Source organism: Aythya marila, assembly GCF_965140915.1.
Source record: "Aythya marila genome assembly, chromosome: 3".
Classification (NCBI taxonomy): domain Eukaryota; kingdom Metazoa; phylum Chordata; class Aves; order Anseriformes; family Anatidae; genus Aythya; species Aythya marila.
Window position 1 is genome coordinate 99,766,820 of NC_139044.1, and position 26,375 is coordinate 99,793,194.

Below are 26,375 nucleotides of genomic sequence, written 5' to 3' on the forward strand. Positions count from 1 at the left end.
TAAGGACTCTTGCCAGAATTTATTCACAGCTCCATTCATATTCTTGTATTCCACATACTTTTCTGACAGTGTGAAATTTCCCCATCTTCTTTCTTTGGGATATTATTTCCAATCTTCTCAGTGTTCTCCAAGCTCTTCACATTTACCTTTGGCAGAAGAAAATAATAGAGGTGAATCAGGACCTCACATTTACTTTTTTGTGCACCTTTTTTCCCACAGAAGGAAGTGCAGCTGAAGAAGCTGAGGGGAGAGAGGGAACAGAAACTGCCAGTGAAGCTGCCATGATGAATTGAAAAGCACAGGGACAACTCAGTCTGAATGTGCATCTGCATTGCACTGCTCCTGTTCCTATTCGCTTAGTTAGAAGGTTTTTTTTGTTTGTTTTTGTTTTGTTTTGTTTTGTTTTTGTAGTGTGCAGCAGCAATGCTGTGCTGGGAAAGTTCATCACAATTTGGAATAATTGATATTTTTCTGTTTTGTGCCATTCAAGTACAAACTATTAAATATATGAAGCTTTTCTCACTGATCTTAATTGTTTTCTTTCAAATATAACACTGAACATTAATATAGTAATGATATGCAGAAACACATAAACTTAATGCTGCCAGTTCATTTCCATTATTTCCATTACTGAGACTTATTTCTTGTATTTATAACTTTTTCAAGTTTTTCTTTTTTTTTTTTTTTTGGTACATTTTAAAGGTGTCGTTTTTCAGAACTTTAATCACAAATAGATGAATAAATCATAAGTAGGTAAGAAAATTAGTTAAGATACAGTTGTTCCACTTAAAGTATCATTTAAGTTTTTTTTAAAATCATTCTAGCAGCTTCCAGAGAATTCCATTACGGAGAGTGGTAGAAACTTAAAATTTGGTTTCAAAACAGGGATATTTGTTTTTGACAGCTGTTTCAATTGTACATGTTGTAGTATTAAACATTTTCTGTTATGCCTTCATGTACAGGTATATCTAAGTAATACCGTATATCAAAGTGGAGTGAAATTTCGGTTTGGCTAGTGAGAGACTTACAAATTAGGAGTTTTGAACTTGCATATAAAAAAGAAAGAAGAGGGAAGGAGTCTTGCTGCTTTCTTTACATAGCAATATGTGGGGTACCTGTAGATAGATGGAAACATCATCCTTGGGTGCCTACGTAGGAAACAAATATGACTACCTCAGTGATTACAAAAAAAAAAAAAAAAAAAAAACAGTTCTACTGGTGGTATAAAAACATGGTATTTCTTTGCTGCCTTTTTTTTTTTTTTTTTTTAACTCACAAATTCCCATCTGAAAGTATCACAAATGAAGCCATCGAGGTTGTAAAGAAGGTTGTGTCAGTAAGGCTAGGAACCACATCACCTAAATTTAGCCAAACAATAAGCAGTTGCTTATAGCCCTCTGTTACCTAGAAAAGAAAAAAAAAAAAAAGTACCTGTCAAAATCTTTCTTTTTCTCTCTGCTCACTATAAATGGAGTATAGGTATATTAGATGTAAAACTTTTTCTTTTTCTTTAGATTGTCAAAGTTATCTCCAGCCTAGGAGATATTTGAGTTTAAGCATGTGGTTCTGAATGATTTTATCCCTATTCTGTTTCTGCCCTGTATGTATTTATTTAAAACAGTGTAGTAATTACAGTTGCTTTATGCTTCCTTTTCCAAACTGCCTGCAGTCTTTGCAGATCCAGGATTTTGGTTTTATCTCTCTTGTTGTCTCCAGCTCCCATTATTTTACTGCAGTGCTGAATATTAATGCAGTCCCAACAAGGTGTAGCCTATTCCATTTGTATGCCTGTCTCAATGCACCAGCTGTGGAGGAATGTAGAGAGCACGTGGTACTGGGCAAAGTGCAGAGTGCATACTTCTCTCTCTTCAGGATGTAACATGGTGCAGAAGGAGTTCTTTCCTCTCCCCACAGTCCCACATTAGGACAGCAGCCATCCCTGCTTTGAGTGAACTAGGTCTGTACAGTGAAAAGCTGCAGAGTCCAAAGCATTCTTTCCTATTGCCTGTACCAACAGGAAGCTGAACTGATGGTGAAGATGCTCTTCATGGTACTCTTCCCTCATTCTCCAGAAAAACTGCATGGCCAGTTTCACACTCAATTTTCCAGGCACATCTGAACACAATAAAAAAAAAGTAAGATAAGAAAAATTATTCCTATTATATAAGGAGCTTAAGTGGTTTGGACTGAGCCAGAGAGGCAGGTGAAGCAGACAGGATCACTGCTAGCCCTGCTTATTTGCGCTGTTTTATATTATCATAGTCGTAGCATGTCTGTGGTCACCTGCATGGAAATAATATATTACATTTATATTGCTTGGCTTCTGTGTAGTTACTTTGTGTGTGTATTTGTCTCTGAAGCACTGGAGATAGTCTGTAGCTGAAGCTGGGCAGTGTGTGATGGCATTCCTCCTGATGTTACAGGTTTCCATGTGCCTTTTCATCGTGTCCTGCACAAATGCTCAGGATTAGGCCAATAGGATCAGGCCACTCGCTAAACCAGACCAGTGAGGTCTGCTTCCTTCAGCAACACTGGGCATGTCACCAGTTTGTTTTATCCACATTACAGTGTAGGATTCTTGAGTTCCCCCTGGCTTGTTATTGTCAGTGCCCCAAGAAAAAGGAGCTCTGCCGCCTCTCCTCTCTTCAGGCCACATGTGGCTATGCAGCCTGGGGTCAGGCTGCTGTGGGCAGAGCTGTGTGCGGGAGCTGTGAGGAGCCATGTTAGTAGCCCCCACTTTGCTTGGTGGCTGCCTGTCAGCTCCAGTCCCCTCCTTTTGTCCTTGTCTGTGCTATGGTACATGTGCCCGCACCTGCAGGCTGTGCCCTGTCTCTGTTGTGGTTGTCCCTGTTCCTCCTCTAGGGTGGTGGGGAGGTGGTGCAGAGCATGGCAGGATCCCTCCGAGGGCCCGTGATGGGTTAGGGCTGACTGATGACTTCATATAGGCCTGGGCCTTTGTATCTGCCTGTGTCCGTAAAGTGAAGGCTCCTGCTGTCATCTTAAACTCCTCTACATCACATTGTGTTTTAAGGCTATTTTGTTTGCAGTCATGGGTAACTCTATACAGAATAACAACTTGTTATTGCCATCTATTAATTACAAGTGTATATATACACATATATATCATTACATCCTACAATTGTACTTTGCTAAAACAAAATAGACAATAGTCTATTATATAGCTCATTATATTGTTATTTTATCGCTAAACAAGGTGTAAAATAGCTTCAGACAGCCCAAGACAAGTCAAGACAAATCCTTACACATATTGAGGCCTCTGTCATTCGCATAACACAAAGCCTGTTGGCCGTTCACAGGTGTGCTTGGTCTGGCTGGGATAAAATTAACATTCTTCATAGCAGCTGTTGTGGTGCTTTGCATTTGTGGCTAAAACAGCATTGATACCTTAAAAGTGTTTTTTTCTGTTGCTGAGCAGTGCTTGTAGGGCATCAAGAATTTCTCTTTTTCTTATTCTAACCCCCTCTGCCCCTCAGTGAGGGATAGGTAAGAAATTTGGAAGGGAAACAGCTGGGATACCAGACTCGAATTGGCCAAAAAGGTATTCCCTATCATCATCATTGTGTTCAGCAGTAAAGCTGGGGGAGCATTTGTCTTCCCTGGTGCCTGTTGCTGGCAGACTGGCTGGGCATTGGTCTTTTTGTAGGAGGTGGTGAGGGATTGCCTTTACATCACTTTTTTTTTTTTTTTTTCTTCACTTATTAAATATGCTTTATCTTGACCCACAAGTCTTCTTGCTTTTCCTGTTCGTATTCTCTCCCTGTTCCTGCTGGAAAGGGGAAGAAAGAGGGCAGCTGTGTGGGCCCTCAGCTGTTGTCCAGAACTGACTCACCATAACAGGTAATGGTGTCACTGTATTTACTAAGCTACATGACTACAGACATGCTCTGCTTTTCTGCAGATTTGATCTTACAAATCTGCTCTTGCCAGGATACAAGAGGGAGCCCTGGATTTCTTCTGCTCTTTTTCTGTTGAAATTGTAACTTCTCCTGTTCATAATTGTAGCTTTTGGTATTTATCACAAACCTTTCATTTGTTACAAAATAGGTTGTGTAATGACAAGATCCTTTGGAAGTGTTTATCAGCTGCCTGACTCTTTGCAGTTTATAACCCTGCATGTAAAGGAGACTATATATACAGTCACTTAGTCTTATTCCATTTCATTACTACACTTGCTAATATTTCACTTTAAAGAAGGGAATATTTGCCAGGATTTGTCCACCACTCATCTGTGGAAACTATGACTGCCAAAGAAAATCTAAAATCAGCAGGACTCTTATTTGAACAGTGAGAAGAAAGATATGTAACTTTATACTGACAATAAACTAAAGGATATTCTAAGCAATATTCCTTTTATTTTTAAACATGTCATATACACTGTGGTATTTGTTTTCTTAGGTGAGGTGTCTACAGGACAGTATAATATTTTTACCCAGAGTGGAAAAGTTAAATTCATAAATGCAAATTTTTGTGAAGGATTTCATGAAAACTTACATAAAAGGTTTCCAGTCTTTTTTGTTTTGTAAACTTAGTATAATAGTATAAATCCAGTATTTGTGGATGGAACTATATATTTTCTTATAATTTGAAAGTGTTAATACAGTCTTAAGTAACTACCTCAGTACTAATTGAGAAACTCCTCATATCAGTGTATTAATAACTCTGAGTATTATTCCATCTCTGTTTCATAGATGAAAATGGCAAATAAATGCTGTTCTCCCTCAGACCAGGTAAGACTTTCATTATTTTACCCGATTTTTCTAATTATTGTTTAGCTGCAAAATTTAAGAGCTTACATGCACACATTTAGCCCGTTTGCAAATTAAAAAACAATGTTTTCTGTGTTTTTAAGTTCTGAACTGTCCTTTTTAGTACATAATGTATACACATGAAAGAGGGGTCAACATAAATTACAACCATGTTGTGGAAAGCACAGTGTGTGTTTGCATGCAGTATCATTGCAGTGAGTCTGACAAGTTAACTCTGTATTTATATTGCATATCATGCACAGATAGCCAAGCAGTGCATTAAGAAACCAATCTGGTTTGGATATGTCAAGCTGTTCAGATTACGTTTGCCATGAGCATTTGTCTGGGATTTACGGAGCTCAGCCTGGTGAGATATTGCTTCTGCTCCAGCTAGCCAAATGTCCCAAAGACCCAAGGTGAATTTACCATACTGGGAAGCCTTCTTACTTTTTATAGCATTGTAAAGAGGTTTTTTTTCTTTTACTTTGTAAAACATAATTGTAGCATTTTCCAGGCTAATCCTGTAATTCTGGGAAGCACTTTGAATATGTTATTAGAAAACTTCACTTTATATGTGCTTTCATAGCATCAATTTGGCATTGTACCATTACTCAGGAAGAAAGTGTCCAATCCTTGCTGTTTCCAAAAATGTTGGGTTTGTTGATTAAAGAAGTGAAAATTAGGCAAGCTGTCTTTAATATTTAACATTTTCTCCTGTAGAAATTTATTTATGAAGTTTTATTACAGACATCAAAAGATGAGTTAAAATGCTTCATATCAGAAAGAAATAAATATCTGTTACTAGTTTGACAGCTTGTACACTTTCTGTATGTCACTGTTTTGTCATCTTATTTGGAAAAGGTACTTGGAAATTTATAGACTTTTCAAGAAGTTATTAAAACATTTAACCGTTAACATTTTCTCCTGTGTTAAATTATTTTCTTATATTTAGGTCAGTATTTTGAAATAAAAATGCACTTGAAAAAAAAAACACAAAAACAATTCTGTATATGGCAGATGATCAGAAGTTACTCCCAGTCCAAAACAAATACCTCTTCTGTATAAGAAGGAATCATTTAATTGATCTCTCTGCCGTGGTTTTTAATTATTAATAAAACCCATAAGAAAAACTGGTGATTATGAAAGCTAGGGGAAAAGGTATTGAATCTGAATGTCTGTTGTTGGGTAAACTGTCTACTACAAGTTACTTAGAAACTATTTAAAGTTTACTTATATCAATTTTGGTATACGTAATGTGTAATTTTACAGTTTTAAAAAGACATTCTTTTTTTTTAAAATACTGAGGGCAATCATGCAATCCAACCCTAACTATCTAGGTTGATTTCAGCTGTTACTGCTGAGCATGACACGACATGGTGTGGAACACCCTTTTGGCCAGCCTGGCTTTGTCCCCTCCCAGCTCCTGGTGCACCCCCAGCCTCTTCTCTGGCAGGGCAGCACAAGGAGGAGAAAAGTCCTTGGCTCTGTGTAAGCACTGCTCAGCAATGACTAAGACATCAGTGTATTATTGCCATTATTTTTCATAAAAGAATCCAAAACATAGCATCATACAAGCCTCTACAAAGAGAAGTAACTCTGTCCCAGCCAAAACCATGACACCTAAATTAACAGGTTAATGTCCATAAACTATCCACATAATTAGTGCAGAAAATTATTCTCTTTCTGAGAGTTGAAATATAGCACTTGGTGCTTTAAATTATTCTTTGTAGGAGCCTTTTCTCTGTCTTTGCTCTACTGGAGTCGTAAGAGTAGCTTCTTAGCTTATCATCTAAGGTATCATCTAAGCTTATCATCTAAGGCCTAAAGTTAGGAAGTACTTATCCTGCTTTTTCCATGCAGAATATGGAAGCAAAAGAAGATACAATTAGAAACTTAATTTCAGGAACTGAAAATTTAAGGCAGGGTTGACAGCAGCAAAAAAATGTATTATCCTCTTGTGTTAGTTATCCTAAGCCATGCTTTACTAGTTAGTTAGGGACTAAAAGGATTTAACAAATATACAGAAATTACAAGAAATTAAAAGGTGTTCAGTAAATACCACTGATAAAGCTGTGGCTCTCTGTATATATAACCTGTGTAGATCTCAGATAACATCTAGGCACTGGATACTTTTAGAGAATTTTGGTGCTCCACAAGGATAGAGGGGTATTGAGCCAGTACATTATTTTATTGAGTACAAAGGCTGTTGAGTCACCACTCTCCAAATACTACGTTTTGATTCTGCCTGATATAATTTATTACAATGCTCTACAGACTTGAAAGCACTTGATTCAGTGTTATTAGCAGGCATAGACTGGGGACTCAATTTTTAAAAAGACACACACTGTTGGATTTCTGTATATTTTTTATAAAACGGTAAATTAGGTGATTATCTGTACAGAAACACCACTTTCAAGGTGTTTTTATATTTCATTTACTGTTTCTAATTCTTTTGAGAATAATAAAAAACATTTCCTGTCCTGTCCTGCACTAAAATAATATGATTTATTCTTGGTAGAGATAGGAAAGTATTGATCAAATATTAATTAAAACTATATATTTTATTCTTATGCTATAAAACAGGTTTTTGCTGCTTCCTGTGATGTCTCCTTTCTTTGTTTTGATTCTTTTGTAGTTGAAAGAAAAGGTGAACTCCCTATCTACGTATGCATCTGTATATTTAATTTTTCTTCTGTAGTGATTGTGAGGATTTCAGTATTTATAAAAATCAGTAATTTAGAGCATTGTGAGGTCCCTTAAGTTTGGAGTCTTGTTCAAACACTTGTGTTTTTTAGCAGGTTTGTGTGTGGTGGTGTCTCAGAGACAATGCGTTCTGCATCTGCAGCCGTGTAGTTGTGAAACTCCCACTAAATTATACCAAAATTTCACATCTGTATCTCTGCTAACCCATAAAATGATTGTGAATCTGTTTTCACTGCAGAGATACTTCACCAGAATTATTCATTGGCCTTCACAGCCATAGTCAAGGCTTGCAAAGACTTCAGTAATTGAATTAACTGGGGTTTGAATCATTTTATTTTGTTGTTTCTGACATATCTCTTCCATAAAGAAAGAGTCAGATGCCTAAATCATGAGTTCTTCATTGACCTCTGGAGGAAATCATACAGAAGATGAAATCTGGAAATAATGATTATAAAAGCATAGCATATGACTACCTGGAAGGCTAGGACAGATTAAGATGCACCAGCAAGGAATAAATAGGTAACAAAAATTACCCTCTAAGTGCATTAATTGGAAGAAGACAAAGAAAATTGTTTGTCTTCTACTCAGCATATCAGAAGTCAGCCTTCAGTAAAAAAGGTCAACTGCAACAGGTTTTTGTTGCAATTAGTAATAGCAAAAATGGTAAAATCTCAGATTATAATATGGAAGAAAGTTTTGGTGGTATTTGTGGCTGGTGGTATTTGAAAGACTGGTCAAAGTAATCTCAGAGCTACAATCAAGAAATTTCAAGAAATTTAGAATAGAATAGTTCAGTTGGAAGGGACCTTCAAAGATCATCTAGTCCTGACCTCTTCAGAGCTAATCAAAAGTTAAAGCATATAGCGAGGGCATTGTTCCAAAGCCTATTGAACACTGCAGGCCTGGGACATCAACCACGTTGCTAGGAAACCTGGTCCAATGTTGGACCACCCTTACAGTAAGGAAATTTTTCCTAACGTCCAGTCTGAACCTCTGCTGGCACAGCTTTGTGCCGTTCCAGCATGTTCTATCATTGGTTACCAGGAAGAAGAGATGGGTGCTTCCCTCTCCACTTCACTTCCCCTCCTCAGAGAGCAGTGAGGTCACCTCTCAGACTTCTTTTCTCCAGACTGGTCAACCAAAGTGTCCTAAGCTTCTCCTCGCAGGACATGCCTTCCAGCCATTTACCAGCTTTGTTGCCCTCCTCTGGATGCTTTCAAGGACGTTAGCATCTTTTTTATATTGTAGAGACCAGAACTGCACACAATACTCAAGGTGAGGCCACACCAACAATAAATACAGTAGAAGAATCACCTCTTTAGACTGGCTTGTTATGCTGTGTTTAATGCACACCAAAATGTAGTTTACTCCTTTGGTTGCCAGGGCCCACTGCTGGCTCATGTTCAACTTGCTGTCAGCCAGAACCCCCAGATCCCTTTCTGCTGAGCTGCTCTCCAGCCACTTGTCTCCCAGTCTGTGCCCGTGTCCAGCATTACTCCATCCCAGGTGCAGAACCTGGCATTTTGCTTTGTTGAACTTCATGCTGTTTTAGATCTCTGAATGCTTCAGTCCAGATCCCTCTCCAAGTCTCCTCGTCCTGCCAGAGTCAAGAGCACTTCCCAGTCCAATGTCATCTGCAGACTTGCTGAGGACGCATTCCAATCCTGCATCCAGATTAGTCGTAAAAATGTTGAACAGGACCAGCCCTAGAATTGAGTCCTGGGGAGCACTGCTAGTGACCTACTGCTAGCCAGATGTAGCCCCATTCACTACTGTACTTTGGGCCCTACTGTAGAGCCAGTTCATCACCTTCTGTAGCACGAACCTGTTTATCTCACAGCAGGATAATTTTTCCAGAAGGATTCCGTGAGGCATGGTATCAAAGGCCTTACTGAAATCTAGAAAGATTACATCTGCTACCTTCCCTTCATCCCCCAAGCAGATATACTGACCTTATAGAAGATTGAATTTACTAAAGTAGGACTTCCCCTTAATGAACCCACATTGACTATGCTTGATAATTGCTTTGTTATTTAAATGTCTTTCAATAGCCCCCAGGACAATCTTCTCCATAACTTTTCAAGGGACTGAGGTTAAACTAACAGGTCAGCAGTGTCCTGGATCTTTTCTCATGCCCTTTTTGTAGATGGGTATAACACTGGCTAGCTTCTAGTCAGCAGGGACCTCACTGGACTTTACAACCTTTGGTAAGTGCTTGAGAGGGGTCCAGCTATAACTATCACCAATTCCGTCAGCACTCTGAGGTGAATCCTGCCAGACATCATGGATGTGAATGTTACACTGATACAAATGATCCTTTACAATTTCAGTGACCACAGATGGAAAGTTATTGCTCCCCTAGTCATGGTCCTCCAACTCTGAGGTCTGGACAGCCCAAGATCTGTCATTACTGTTAAATATAGAGGGAAAAAAAAAAAAGGCATTAAATGCCTCCGCCATTTCCCCTTCGTTACTTGTAAGGTGACCATCCAGTCTGAGTCCAATGTTTTCCTTTGACCTCCTTTTGTGGTTAACATACTTGAAAAAAGTATGTTTGTAGGATGACATACCAGACTAGCAAGGGTCAAGCATCATGGTGTTAATAGAAAAGAAAGAAAAGCAATAGAATTATAGACTAGTCAATTTAACATCAATCACTAGAAAGAAATTTGAAATAAATAAGCAAAATATTTGTATGCATCTGAGAGAACAGATGAGTGACTGCCCTGAAGGATTTGTCAAGAATAAATAGTGACAACCAATCTAATTCCCTCGTGTGGATGGGTGACATGGGTGACAGGCGTTTGCTGCAACATATCTTGATTTCAGTAAGGCTTATGACATTTCTTGACACAACAATATTTTAAATAAGTGTTATCAAGATTTGGTTATACAAACTTTGTTAGATAATCCAATAATAGGTATAAATGGTTCACTTTCAAAACTGAATGATGTATTGACTAGAAGTCCTGAAAAGACCTGTCCTGGATCCAGTTCTCTTGAATATTTTCTTTATGGTGTATTAACAAAAGTAAGCCTATTAATTTTGCAGACATGAGGCTTTAAAGAATAGCACTAGACATAAGAATGATCTTGACATATTGAAAAATGAGTCTGAAAAACAGGGCGGAAGTCAATTAGAGTAAAGCATGTAAGCAAGTATAATCAGCAAATGTATGTCAGAGGCCACAGGAACAACTGAAAAGGTGTTTACTGGAAAATACTTGAAAAGTATATGGAGAAAAAAATTCTGTTAGTGAGCTTTGGTCCATCTTCCATTGCATTGCATTTGCAGGTAGGGTGGAGGGGACACTTCAGTGATTCCCAACTGCAGAAGCCAGTCAGATATATGGTCAACAAGTCAACAGATTTATTATTATGGTTTATTTTTACATCAGCCTGTTGTAATCAAGTACAGGGCTTGTCAGTCAGACCCTGCAGAAGCCCCAACCACGTAGATTATCTGCCTCTTTTTTATTTTTTTTCTTTTTGTTTGCCTATTACCCCCCCTCCCAAGAAAAGTAACCCAGCCAAATTATAATATTTCTGCTTCTCCTTTTTTATGATTTTTACATGCTTATTTGAGTATTTCAGCTTTTGGCTGTGTTACTAGCAACAACCAGTAAACCAGCCCCCGTATTGTCTCTATCTTTTGACATTCTTCTCTCAAATTGAGTTCCTGTATTTTCTGTCCATATATTTCACCTGCTAGTTCACACCATTATTTAATTAGTTTACCCTTGGGTTTGAGCTGGCCAACCACTTCTTGCTTTGCACTGTACACAATGTCCAGCAGTTTCTCACATTACTTCATCAGTTTAATGTCAGGCCAGGGTAAAAACTCTTACACGGTAATGGTGATTCATGTTAGACATGAGGAATAGATTTCCTCATTACTTGTTAAGCTAATAAACTTATGGGAGATTATGGGAGAAATTTTGAGGGCACTTTTACTTGAGATCCTTAGACCAATAAGGAAGTATCTGTTAGAAACAAAATAGATATCATTAGACCTGCATTGCAGAGACATAATTTACTAAATTTCTCAGAAGACTCTTTTCCTCTCTGTTTTTGATGATTGTATGAATCCGAATTCTGAAATAAGGGACTTTTCAGATATGGAGGGTTTGTTCCTTATAGCAGAACTGCTGCCCTGGGTGTACCATGAACACCTTCTCTTGGCTTCATGCTGCAGATGAAAAGAAGCTGTCCTGTAAGATCAAATTTCCTTCTTTATTAAAAAAATAAATAAAATAAAATTAAGATTACATTATATGCCATTTTTTTTTCTCCTATTTGTTAATATGGAGAAATTCAATTCTTGCAAACAACAGCTTTACAATTTACACCAGTAGAAAAGGAACAGGACTAAATTTCTTCAAGCATAAAGTAACAATGTAAAGGTTATTTCCCTGGTAATTGTTTTAAATTTATTTGTATGGGAGGTCAGTTACACAATTCCTAATGAAATTCTCTTGATCTGCTTCAGAGATTTTTCTTGGACCTCTGCTCTTTCACTGAAAACACAACTTGTTCTAAGCACCACTTCAAAGCACTTGAACTTTTCAACCTATAGTCTATTAGCTAATATGTAGTGCCTCTGTGAGGTAAATAATTATTACTACTATACTGATTTTAGAGAGGAGGAGGATGCAGATAAAAAAAAAAAAAAAAAAAAATCAAGAGATTTGCCAAACTTTCTGGAAAAAAACAATCCTTAATATTGAATACCAATTTTGAACACCATGGTTGTGTTTCTGAACATATTGTTCTCTAAAACACGTTTCTCAGTGTCCACGCTACGTATATGTTCCATATTTGTATGTTAATTAAACAGTTTATCTTAGATTTCTCTTCAAAGTTGTAAGACTTGTAAACATTGGATTCTAGAAACTCTAGAATAGGTCAGATGAAAGAAACTTACTCCTTTTTAAGTTAACGTATACAGAGGAGTGTATTTAAGTAGTGTCCCTTACCCTAATATGTTGACTGCATCTTCTAGCATTCAGCTGGATTTACAGTGTATCTGGCAGTACATGGAACAATGTAATTCGGTCTTCAGTGAAAAATCATGTTCTCTGCTTAAGCTGTCTTCTTTAGATGTTAGAATACATCTAAAAACCGAATATAACAATTGTTCTTTATTCTCCTTTTCACTCTATATTTCTGCCTTGTGAATTGTTAGAAATAATTTAGAGTATGCTCTTAACAGCTTTTAAAACACGTTTCTTTTCCACTCAGTATTATAGAAATGCTATTTCGCTGGATTAACACTATGAGACCAGTCCTTCTTCAGGATGATTCTTCAACTAAAATTATTTTAACACAATTTTAAGCAGAACTGTTATGTGATTGTTTGGGGGATCACAGGAAGAAGGAAGCTGAAACTCATTTTCAGACTGAATTTTCTTCTCTGAGGACTCCTTTGCAACAGATGTAGTTTGAAAGATTTTTATTTTTTTATTTTTTCCAAAATGGCAGAAGAAACAAATTGAGTATTTGGCGAGGAAGAGAATAGCTTTCTAGGTATACTTTAATGTTGTTGTAGTATCACTAAAATATAGAGTAGGCATGTAAAACAACAAAGCAAATATGAAGGACCTGAGCTTTCAATTTTCAGTTAGTTTGGACAGTTTCTGCTGAACAAATAGTTCTACTGATTTAGTATAATATGAGAATCATAACAGAACTGTGCATCTGTTAGTGTAGGAGAATAAGAATCACAATAGTTAAATAAGACATATCACAACAGACCAACTGTTGTGATATGAATATTGCTTTTGGAGAGAGAAAATGAACAAATGTACAGCATGGATAAAGAATTAAATCTAATTAGGCAAAATTAAATTCAGATTCAGGTGCAATTAATTCTCATTAATTCTACATTCTTGCACGACATTAGCTGTGGAATGATTTCCATGAAAATGACAGAGAAACACAGTAACTGGAAGAACTAGCATGAAAAAATAGGAGAAAAAACACAAATGAGGAGGCTAAGAAGTCAAGGCAAAACTAATTGGCTTTGATATGAGAAACATTGAACTGTTTCAAAACAAAAGCAAAAGGATTTAAAACTAGATTTAAAACATTTACAGAATATGAGTCTTGTTTGGTGATAGCCATTTTTCATGATCTCCAGATTCAGTGAGGGAACTTGACCATCTTCCTATCCAGCTCACTAACTTAGACACAAATATGGTCTCCCAGGAAGAGAAGATGCAAATGTGTTCAAGTACTGAAACTTGTTAATCTTATCAAACACCAGGTCAGGTTGCTCAGAGAGACTATGGAATCTTCATCTTTGATATTCAAAACAAACAAACAAACAAAAAAAACCCACCTGCTATTATGTTAACTGTGTTATGTCATCTGTTATATGTTTTTTATGTTGATACTTAAAAGTCATTTGGACAGATCGCTGAGCAAACTAACTTACATTGGCTTTATGCATGGTGTTGGACTAGATGACCTCCAGAGGCCTCTATCAGCATATGACTCTGTGTGGAACTTCTTTCCAGAAAGACTCTTAGATATCATCATATCATCAAAGAGAACAATGTCGGCTGCTTGTTAAACCAAGCGAAGAGGCAAAACAATTTTCACTAACCAAAGTACTCCGAATCCATATTTTGCATCAGCAGCTAACTCCTGGGAAGCTTCATGAATTCACATACATATCAGTCTTCATAGTTTCCTTTCGCTTAGTACAGACATGTTGCTATTTGTGGTGTTCAAGCTGTGCCTAGCTGGAACTTAGAAAGTCTGCTTTGAAGATGAAGCATGTAAAACACTGAGTGTCATCATTTCTAAGTTCCTCTGTGGTTTCATCTCTATAACGTTATGTTTTGAATAGCAAACATTCTGTAACCATTAATCAAAACTTCTAGCATTCCTTTTTTGGAGGGGGGGGGGGGATCATTGTGTATGTGAAAGGCACACAAATACAAAAGGTGATAGAGAAAACCTGTAAGATTTTTTTTCTTCCCAATATGTAAAATTTTAAAACAAGTCTACCCACTTGTTTTTTGAAAGACCAAAAGCATCTACTTATGTTACCTCAAGATGTACTTCTCTTTGCTTTCTTAATTTTGTATTGTTCCACGATGCTTCATGGTACACTTGTTCTTGACTTGCAGACCAAGCTGGCATCTGTTGTAGATTCATATCCCACTTTGATTACATGAGTGTACCCATCTGTTCTGACTTTTCATACATCAGAGATCTACTTGATTTTCTTCATTTCCCTCGAGTGTTATGCTTCATTTACTTTTCTTAACCATTTAACTAAAAGTACTATACACAAAACATACCAATTGCTTTATTAAATATAACACACATTAAATTTCTAGTCATTGCAGTATCAAGATGCTTTATTGCTGTAGGAAAACAGTAAGTGCAAATAAGAACTTTCATTTACCTGCAATGATTGGATTACATTTTGTTACTGACTTGTTTTATCTCCTCATAATGAGTGCCATTGCTCATTTTGTTCATACAGGAACTTTTGCAAAGTATGTTAGAACACACTAGAAACTTAATAATACATTGATGATGTATGGGTAATTTTCCATGCAGTTTCAAATGGTAGTTTCAAATTGGTTATGCAGTATGGGAATAGAGTGGTGAAAGCAGTGCTGAGAATGGGACGGTTTGTAGTGTTATGCCTTATTACTCAGTAAGAAATAAAATGGCAGGTTTCAATCCAAGTAACAGAACAATTTTTATCCCACCCACGTACTGAGACTCAATTATAATCTCACTTACATACCAAAGAAACACAAATAGCTTGATATTGGGTACCAGCATTTGGTTGCTTTTGTTCCATACAAACTTTTTTTGAACTGAATAATTATTCTTTGTCCACTCATATGGTCAAAATAACCATGAAATAAACCTGTCAGTAAGAAAGACATGGGGAGTGAAAGTAAAAAATATATTAGATTTTTTTTGCATCCATAAAAAAGATACACTTATACATAATATATGTATGCATATATGCAAAATTTAAGCAAACCTTCTGAAGAAGGAAATTATATTTTCCTTCTTTACTTCTTCAGTGTTTTATGTTTTTGAAGTATACATTTGGAACTCTTTTTTCTTTATGTTTTTTTTTTTTGCTTCCAAATATTCTTGTATTTATGTTTCTCAATTTCTACACCTATATAGTGTCCTTTCTCTTTTAATTTTATATTTTCTTCCTGTCTTAACAAATTAGTTTATTTCTCCTTCTTGAGCATCTTTTCCTTTATCTTTTTGGTTTATGTTTGCTTTTCTTCTTTTTCATAGTCATTAGTGCTTAATTTCTCGTTTGCCTTCCTCTTATCCCAAATAACAGTAATACAGTTCTAAATCCACTGAGCTCACTACAAATCTTTCAATAGTAATCATTCTTCTGCTACCTAGCTTGACTGACTTTCTTCCCCTAGAGAGTATCTCATTCAATCTTCCATATCTGGTGCAGCGATCTGCATATAAATCAACTCAAGCCCTGGTTTTCTCCTAAATACACAAAAACTCTAAAACAAGCAAGCAAACAAAAAAAAAAAAAAAAAAAGCTTTTATGCCTTCTAGTTGTACTATAATTCTCTTCCTAAATATATATATGTACTGAGACTTCAGTTAATATTCTTCAGGGATACTCTTCTCTGACTTCAGAATTGATCTACAAATGTTTTATTTGTTGAATTTTTTCACATCTGTGTTAAAAAAAATGGACAAAGTTGATATAGACATTCATTTTTTCAGTGTTTTTTAGGAAGATCATGAATAGTAGACATTTTGTCTACTAACACCTTTAACACTTAGGTAAGTATTTTATGGTGGTAATATATAAACTATAATCTTGTGATTTAAAAGACTGCAGAGTGTTTTTTTTTTTTTCTGGTGTTGTTTTTCGTTTGTATTAGTTTTGGTTTTGTTTTCAAATTACACTGAATTATAACATACCGTCTAGTTTTTGTGCGTAATTTTTTATTTTCTTTTGTAAGACAAAAATCATCAGGCCATTTCATCCTTATTTTTGCTGCACGGCATATAATTGTTTTTTACTTCCACAAACTATTTTGATGAGGTGCAGTTAAGTAAAGGTTTTAAAGAAAATGTAAACTGAAGAACTGTTGATCAATGTCTGATATTTCTTGGTAATTATAATCAAATTTTGAAACAAAAAGGCTCTTCTCATGTTTTTAATAGTTCTAAGACTCTCTTTGCTTTTATGATACGTTATTCAGGCTTTTTTTTGATTAGAGTTCTTGATTCCTGGAACTGGAGTTTTTGTTGGTTGTTTCAGTCAAGCAGACTAATATTCAGAGCAATGTATTTGAAAAGTGACTTAAGTACTGATGTTTGTTTTTTGTGTTGACTTTGATAAAGTACAACGAATAGGTGAAGTTATTCCATATCCATGTATTTTTTTTCCATAAAAAATTAAATGAATAAGAAAATAAATGAGAGATGTTAAAATGTTGCAATAATTCAATGAACCACTGAATGTACCATTCCCTCAAGAAGTACCATTCTCTCAAAATGGGGTTCACATTCCCCCAAAAGCTAATCCAATGAATGTGGTTTTTAATCATTCTTTTTCTTTGGTCTAAGGTTGAAAAAGATTCTGAAAGATTCTGTAGAACAGGTTACCAGCTTACTATTGAGTTTATAGATGCTATTAGTTATAAAAATCTGTTTGCAGTGTGGAGAATCAAATTTAAAGCTGATTCTGGTCTACCACAGGTAGGCTGGTCACAGTATGGTGTGACTACAATAAAAATAAATAATCAGTTCCATCTCAGCAAAAAAACTTTGAACACGTGCCAAAAAGTATCTCTGCAGCTAATCAGAAAATATGGTCTGTGATTGTAGCTCAGTACATTCTCAAGAGAATAATCTAAAAGATAAGTGCTACACTAAATCAGGGCTGTAATATTTTCTACTCCTACTGCATCTTGCAGTCATAGGTAAGAATACAACAGCGACAGTCTCACACACATTCTATAAAACAAGTAAAGACCATTTTACAGATGGAAAAGGTTGGCATAAGGCACATTTTCATTGCAAAGAAATCTCATTTTATTTCAAGTTAGAGAAATTCAATACCCTTTCTCTAAATGGAAAATGTTCGCCAAAAGAAGGTTATTGTTGTCTTCTGCACTACTGTTGGTACTTAAAACCAATGCTTACTGGCCAACCTGTGTTTTTTGTCAACTACTGTCAGCAAAATAAAATCAAGTTTATTTGGAAGTGAAAACACACTTGTATGGAATTGCAGTCCTCTGATATCATCCTGCCCTGAGTTTCAGATAAGAACTTGTTTTAATGTACTAAGTAAACATCTTTGATTTGCAACAAGATATATAGTTATGTTTCTTGGGATGTGTCATGTTTGTTTTAATATATGATGTTTGATGAATGGCCTGGACAAGCTGAAGACTATCTGTGACAGTTTTGCCATCTGACATTGTGGGCAATTCCAAAATTCTTTGGTGAATGCTCCTTTAAGAGTAAGTGGTGATGGTGGTGACGGTGGTGATGTCAATGATGGTAATGAAAAACATAATAGTGAGATAAATCCTTTGCTTATCAATTTAATCAGTAATTTATTTTTTTAGAAAAAAAAGTAATACTGTTACAAGTTAGTTAATTGTGTACATTTGCACGTCAGCAAACACGACTTCATGAATGTAAAGGAGAATAATGTTTAGGTCCTGTGTTTTGGATATGGTTGTTTTCTGAGTTATTTGGTATTATACTACCATGCTGATAAAAGCAATATATGATACAATTTGTCGTAGATTATCAGCAATACTATGGTATATTTTGTTAGAATTATGATGCGTCTGAATATTTTGCTTCTAAACCGTTGCTGACTAGTATAGATGCAAAGTTTTGGTGAGACATATTGGATTTATAAAACAGCAAAGTGAGAATTGAAAAGGCTACTGTATTTATTGTGCTGTTTACTCTTTAGAATGATAGTACTGGACCTCAGTAGAAGTGTATAGCAGAAGCAGTGTCTGGCTCAACATATTAATCTATATAATTATTTCTAAACAAATAGGTTACTAAGAGACATATGCTTCATATAATAAAAAACTAGAGAACAATGTGTGAAATCCTCATGATACAAGAGTATGAACGTACTATTAGCTTATCCTTATCCATTTTTTCCACCTTTGTGCTCTGTAGTAGTAGCAACGACACATAAACATACCAAGGTTTCAGTAGAAAAGTATTTGTTGTTTTTTTTTTTAGTTTTTCTATTTTTGTGTGTGTGTGTGGTTTTCGTTTGTTTTTCCCAAAATCTATCCATAGCACAAATGCTAAAGTTTTCATACAATGTAACGAATGCTTTCTTCAGTCTGTGTGTTTACTGACTTCCAGCAGAAGTGGGCTCAAAATATTCGCAAGTGTTATGACATTTCAATCCCTATGTAATTCAGTATTTTTCATAAGTGTAGCCTTAAATGAAAATGAGAATGCAATAGCTTTATATTCACATTGGTGGAGCATTCTAGAGTCCAATTCTTGTTTCAAGGGCAATATGCTCTTTTTAAAAACTTTAAAATACGAAAACATTTTTAATACATTTAGGTTATTTTTGATGGGCAACTACTTTTGTGATATCCTACTACCACACTATGGGATTATTCCTTTACAAATTTGCAGATACCTCAGCAAGGAAGCATGTTAATGCTTAATTTTATATTATCTTAAAATTAATTTATCTGAAATATATTTTTAAAGTATTGTAATACTGTTGGAGCAGAGTTCTGTAACAAATGATGTTGGCGTTTAATTCTACCAGAACATAAATCGTGGTCATGAGATAAAATATACCTAAAAAAAGTATATAAATTCTGTAAGACAATTAGCGTGACAAAGACAATTTCTTAACAATGGCAAACGTGAGCATACAGAAAGCTATTTGATTTCCGGTAAATCTAGTGACTTACTCAGATGTATTTCTTTAGAGGTGTAAGCAACTGAAGGTTTGTTTAGTATTTCCAAGTTTTGACTGTGCAATAGGAAGGGTAGGATCATGTTGCATATAAACTGCTGGCTATAATATTTATGTAATATAATATTTAGGTTTTCTGCTGGCTCAAGTGAGAGTCTGCTGTGACGCAAGCAATGATTTCTCAAATGGTGATTACTAATGGAACCTTCTAACTTCGCTAGATTCACTGTCTTGGTACATCTGCTTTTATAATAATTACTTAATTTTTACATATTAAATTCCACCTATTCTCTGTGACTGAGATAGACACACAGTGTATGCAAATCTATGCAAAACTTTTGCTGACTGGGATCGGAGCAAAATTCAGGCAGCCTGTACTGTAAAGGTACTTCGAAGGACTTGTACACACCAGCATGATTAAAGGCTTCAAGAGTAAGGTAGTTGTAGGAAAGCAAACATAAAGAAGATGATGTATCCTAATCTAAGATGACCACTCTTCCTTGTGGAAAGACTATTCAGATATATTTTTGACCCACTGAAAAATAGAGCTTTCATTTTAAATTATTTTCTTTTGCAGGTCATACATATGGGATGGGTATATGAGAGACTTGAAGGAACTGATTCATCTCAGCTCTACAAATTCAAGTTTCTGGCATTGAAGGGTTCATCCTTCTACATTTTCAGTACTCCACCGGTAAAAAAAAAAAAATATATATATATATATATTTTTGTTACAGTTCCATTGTATATGGAAACCTGTTTGTTATGTCTGGGTTTATTTTTCCTTACTAAGAGAAGTTGTCAGCTGAGATTTCAAAAGCAGTTAGAGCCATAAGTGCCACTGAATTTCACTAAGCTTTAGATATTTAACATCTTTCAATGTCCTCTGAAAATCATACCAGATCTGGTTAGCTAAAAGAATTCCTTATAGGGAATATACTGTTTTTACTTTTTAAAGTTTTTAAGTTCATATTTTTCACTGGTTACTTACAGCCAAATTTTTTTATCTTACAAATTCAAAGACGTTTTTGGAGATGTAATGAGTTGCTAGTAACTCCTTCTTCTTAAAGACAAGACGTGTCATGAAATGCACCATCCATACTGATAGTAGATGTGGATGTTGCGTACAAACAAGGGATTGAACTGTTAGAGAGAATCCAATGCTAAGTGTACAGTTCGAACAAATGACAGCATCTTGCTTTGATAGTTTCTTATTATATAGTTAGTAAAGAGAATTCTATTTCACAACAGATGACTTACCTAATATTTCTGGGGAAAAAAAAAGAAAAAAAAAAAATCACCCTAAGAAAATTAATTTACAAGAATGGAACAGAAATGAGTTGTAGAATTCTAAACTCTTAAAAAAGTACCCATACTTATCACACTGTATTTTTTTATCCTTTCTTTTCTCTCCAGAAAGCCTTTGCTTTTTTAGCTAATCAAAAAGAACAATATGTGGAATTGGAATGCAATTTCAATTAAACAGCTCTGTAGCATTATTACTCAGAAGGTGGTCAATCTCCCAATTTCTTCAGCTGATCCAAAAAAAATCTCATCCTTTACATGTATGCCGTCTACTTTACCTTACTGAAGTACAAACTTCAAACCATATTTATGAACCTTAAGACAAACCAACAGGCAACATTTTATCTTTCTCTAGATTGTAATTCTAAAACCAGGGATTCCTATTAACTTCAAACATTATTTTTAAGTGGCCAAGTAATAGTAATTTAGCACATCTGGGAAAAAGTTTTATGTTTTTTTTCCCCTGCAAAAAAATGATTACTCTATATGTTAAGTCAATAAACTAAATTTTGATTCAATTACTGCAATCCAATTAAAATGCAAAAACAAACCAAAAATATTAAACAAATAAATAACACACCACATAAATGCTTTTCCTTTATAATTTTTTGTTATTGCTTTTAGTCTTGTTTTTGAAGAAACATTATCAATATAATTAAAACTATCCATCTACATGATACTAATTGGGCATAAACTGCTTCATTTATCATGTTCAGCACTTTACAAAAGAACAGACAAATGAGGATGAATGTTTAATAGTATTTTACCATGTTATTTGACAGTATCTACTACATCCTATTTTGTTTCTGTGCAAAATTTTTGTAGAAACAATGGCTTTTCAGAAAAATGCACAAAGGTGACTCTTTAGTCATTGTGTTATGTCACATCAGTAATCAGATACACTAGTGAGTGTAAAATATTAATGACAGAGCCTATTAATAATAAAAAATCTGTAGACCATTGGCCTTGTTATTTAATCATGCCACTGATTTATTGTATCGGGGCAAACCAGGAAATTAGAAGTTTCCAGCAACCACACAAGTTGAGAATTCAAAGCTGAATCTAAGGTGTGTTCAACTTCACTCTTTGAAGTTGATTATCAGGGCCCTGAGGGCACCTCCAGCCCTGACTGTCCATGACAGCCAGGACTCCATGTCAACACCTAGGGCTGTCAGACAATGAGGCTGCAGCAGGGCCAGTCTCCAGCTCCCCAAAGGCCTGCCATGCCCAGCGATGGCCCCACCAGGCCAGTTCCACCCATAGGCCTGACCTCTGCCATCTTGGCCTGGCCTCTGCCCCATCCCCAGCCCAGTGACCTGAGGCTTCTACGGTGTCCCCAGCTGCCTGGCTTCTGCCTGGGCCTGGTTGGAAGGGACTTTCCCCATAGCATCCCCTACGGTGCTGTGTTCTGTATCTGTGGCTAAATTAGAGCTGATAACACACCCATGTTTTGGCTGTCGATGAGCGGTACTTGTATACCATCAAGGCTTCCTCTGTTTCTCACATTGCCTCCTCAGCATGTAGGATGGAGGTGAGCAAGAGTTTGGAAAGGGACACAGCTGGGACAGCTGACCCAAATTGGACAGAAGAGATACTCCATACTATATAACTCAGCAACGAAAAATAGAGATTTTGTCTTTAAAAGAATAAGTTGCTTGGACACTGAGCATCGGTCTACTTGGGCAGGTGTGGTGTGTGTGGTGTATGATTGTATTGTTTTTTTTTTTTTTGTGTGTGTGTGTGTGTGTGTGTTTTTTTCTTTTGCACTTGTTTTTTCTCTCTTTCCACCAATTATTGAACTGCCTTTGTCTTAATCTGTGAGCTTTCTTGGTTTTGCTCTATTCTCCCCCTTCTCCTGCTGGAGGTGGGGGTGAGTGAGTGAGCAGTTGGATGGATGCTTAGCTGTTGACCGGGGTCAATCCACTACAGGTGTCATATACCCTGTCTTGAGAGACCCTGCCCTGCCAAACCCCAGGGGGAGTTCCCACAGCCCAGACGCTGGTGATATGTCATGTCCCAGCTTTGTAGCTGGAAACATCGGTTGTCAACAAAGCCATGCAGTGAGCTGCTTTACTATTTTCAGACATTTTTAAGGGTGCTGATCTTATTGTTACTTCTACTGACTTCTTTTTTTAAATATTGGATTGTTCTACCACAAAAATAAAAATGTTTTAACATTAACATGGTAGATAAGATTTTTCCACTATGTTTTATTTTGAGATGTATCTATGGTGATATTGCTATTTGCGTACTAAACCACACAAAGTAGATGTCGTACACGTCATCTTTAATTGTAATTACCTTACTTGCAACTTTACAACTGCTTATAAAAGGATCTAGTGCAATTTTTATTCTTTTTCTGTTTCTTTGTGTGTAAAAGATCATGAATGTAAATACAGCTGCTAACTTTCATAAGAATGAAAAGCTATGGTTAACCATGCACAAGAACCAAGAAAAATGTAGAGCAAATGTTAATTTTATAATATGAAAGAATCTATGTAAAGTAGTCTATTTTTACTCTGTTTCAACAGTATCTTAGATGCTGTTTCTAAGAATGTAGAATCTTCAGAATAAAAGTAAATGTCAGCAATGTTGCTCACTAGATAAAGGTCTTCATGCACCCCTGAAGTGGCTCATCTAACAGTATTTAAGAAATCTGAAGATTTAATTTATAGATTGTATCTGGATTATGGCACATTTCTGAAAACTACGCGTATGAAAAACACCACAGCACAAATAGAATTTATTATTTTAGATATGTTAATATACAAGCAGTATTTTAGTACATTCTAAAAGCATCTGATACATTTCTGTCAATTTTCAGGTCTTGAAAGTGTTCTGAATTCATATCCTAGAAGAAATTGTGGAGACATCATTCAGAATTATCATTTAAAAACAAACTTTTTTGTTTCTTTAATTGAAACTTTACAGAAAAATGAAATGTTTTCTTTTTATTGAATATGTGCTATATGTTTGGGAAGATGGTACTGAGTGATTTTTTTGTCATACTCACAGATCAATATTGCTTTTCAATTCAGGTCTTAAAGTAGCCATGCCTTTGGAGTTGTTATGTTGCTCTTAATTACAAAACTGTCTTTTTCATTGTGATTAAATAGTACTGAAGTGATTTATGTGAAGGTAGTTAAGTAATTACTGCATATCCTGCATTTTAAGTTTAAAGAAAAGGAATAAATGCAACAGTACTGTGTAAGTAACAGAAATAATTATGAAACTAATATATTTTATCAGTGTTCCATCTTTGAAAAACATTGCAGAGAAGCATTCATAATTTAATTAGCATGACTGTTATCCGTAGGTTCATGCCAGTGCTTTGTATGTCCATATAACAACAGAAAAGAGGTGGCAATGAGTTGCAGGGCATAGACTTGACCATGGATGCTTGACCATGGATGTTTTTGGTGAACTTTCTAACTTTATGTACAAATTCTTTCTTTATTTTTTTATTTATTTCTTCACGTCTTTATTAGGATCTGATTGCTCTTTAGTGTGTGTTTTGTAGCATCTAGTTTGACTTGGTTTACAGATCCTTAGGCTTCTTATACTGCTATATCACAATTTGTCTCAAGAACATTTCTCAATATATTTTTTCCATTTTATTATCTTTTTTATAATTTTTTAGAATTAGACTTGGCTCATTTTTTTGATTGGTGAAAAGGCTAGTGAAAAGAGCTGCTATTGACCAGAAAATTTTCAATCTTTTGTCTCTATCATTTTGGTATTTCTAGGTGAATTGGATGCTTTGAAGTGTGATACTCCTTTAAATGCAGCCGTTTATTTGCCACGTGCGTAGTACAATCGTTTAGTGCTGATCTCTGAATAAGCATGCAAATCTTTTGTGATTGGTTTCATTACATAATTCTCTTTTAAGGATTAGCTGTTCTTCAGTTTGTTGCTTGCTATATGTATATTGCAAAATGAATTTAACTTTTTTTTCTATATCCTATTTTAAATTGTAACTTTTTATAGATCACTTGGTCTAAGAAGAATTGAGTAGCTTCCTTTAGTTTCTTGAATCCTTTGTGATGTCTGTTTTGAAAACATGATATGCTTACAGAAACTCACACTGAAGTTAAAAGTCCTTCTTGAATACTTAACATTTTTGTAACTCTTAAGTGCTTATTTCAGTCTCTCATTATGGATTTAAGACTGTAAGTTCAGATTACAATTTTATTTTTTTTCATTTCTGTTATCTCTTTGGTCTTCTGAGCACTTATGCTCCCTTTCATCTCTGCTTAGTGTTATTTGTGAGTTTACAAATGTGTTATTTTTTGATCTTTCTGAAAGAGTTAATTAGCAAAATACCTACAAACCCAAATTTTCTACAGCCTTCGCAATTTTTCATCATGTAATGCATGAGTTAGCTGGGGAGTTGGATATTCACCGATTATCCAATGTTGTAAATAACAGCATTCAGCTACTCACGGTCATAAATTTATGTGTTAGACAAACAAGAATTAGTGACAGCTAGCTGAATTCTACTTGGTATTATCATGTATTTTTTACTTTTTTGGGCACATTGCCAGAACTAAATTGTTTGAATTAAAGTATATCTCCTTAAGCCATTCTGAATATACATTTTTAGAAATGTCTGGGAATATGTTTCAATATTACATTTATCTTAGTTACCTACATTTTCCTATCAGGAAAAGGTTCTTCACCAAGAGGGTGGTCAGGCACTGGAACAGGCTCCCCAGGGAAGTGTTTATAGCACTGAGTTTAAGTGTTTAGACAGTGCTCTCAAACATATGACAATGTTTCTTTGGGTGATCCTTTGGGGACCCAGGAGTTGAACTCAGTGATTTTTGTGGGTCTTTTCCAACTTGGAATATTCTATGATTCTGTAATTCAACATATGATTATTCGACATGTCATTTAAACCCACGTTTAAATGGGTGATGATGGATAAACCTTTAATAAATGGAAATGTCCCTTAAAACAAATTTAGATATATTGCACTTCTTGTGATTTTTTTTTTTTTCTGATCCTTTCCAGCTTTTCTCATTAACTAGAATTATAAGATAATTTGTGATGATATGCAACTGTTAACAACTACATTTTAAACTTAAACATACTATGATTATTCTGGGGTGAAAACTGTAATAATGTCAACTGTCTCTTTGGATTCCAGTATCCCTTTGTATTATGTTTGTTTCCCTTCCTTAAGGGGAACCTCCTCAAAATGTCATTCATGTTCTCCTGGTGACCTTGCACACTATGATATTCAGACAGTTTCACTCATCTTTAAGTATTGTAGTATTTCTCTGATATACACAGTAGAAGAAAATCTTGACTGATATAGGTGCTGGTAGTGATCTGTGATCATTAGCTATCTCTGCTGAAAAAGTCATAAGAGGTTACAGAGAAACAAAAGATGAACGAAATACACAGGATAATGGGGAGAAGGCAGTAGTCAGGATAATGGGGGTATTCAGAGTGGATTTAACAGCAGTATAACCATTGTCCATGGTAGCATCATTAGTAACAGAAAAGAACTCCAACAGTTTAAATTAATCTTCAGGAATCAAAACAAAAGATGTGAGGAAATGTAAGTTGAGTCTTGTCTCAACAGTTTTTAGGTTATAGCCCATGTCACTAAATTCAGTTTCACAACAGCAGATGAAGAGGTG

General features: G+C 35.5%; 1 protein-coding gene across 1 annotated transcript in view; it reads left to right on the forward strand.

Annotated features, from left to right (window-relative positions):
* The window catches only part of SNTG2 (syntrophin gamma 2), a gene marked incomplete at both ends in the record, with an annotated part of 288,908 nt that overhangs the window by 219,147 nt on the left and 43,386 nt on the right, over nucleotides 1–26,375 (forward strand). The window contains 2 exons of the mRNA XM_082758096.1: nucleotides 4,710–4,748; nucleotides 20,000–20,116. Coding sequence (XP_082614222.1) covers nucleotides 4,710–4,748; nucleotides 20,000–20,116 — 156 coding nt within the window. The remainder of the gene's footprint in view (nucleotides 1–4,709; nucleotides 4,749–19,999; nucleotides 20,117–26,375) is intronic.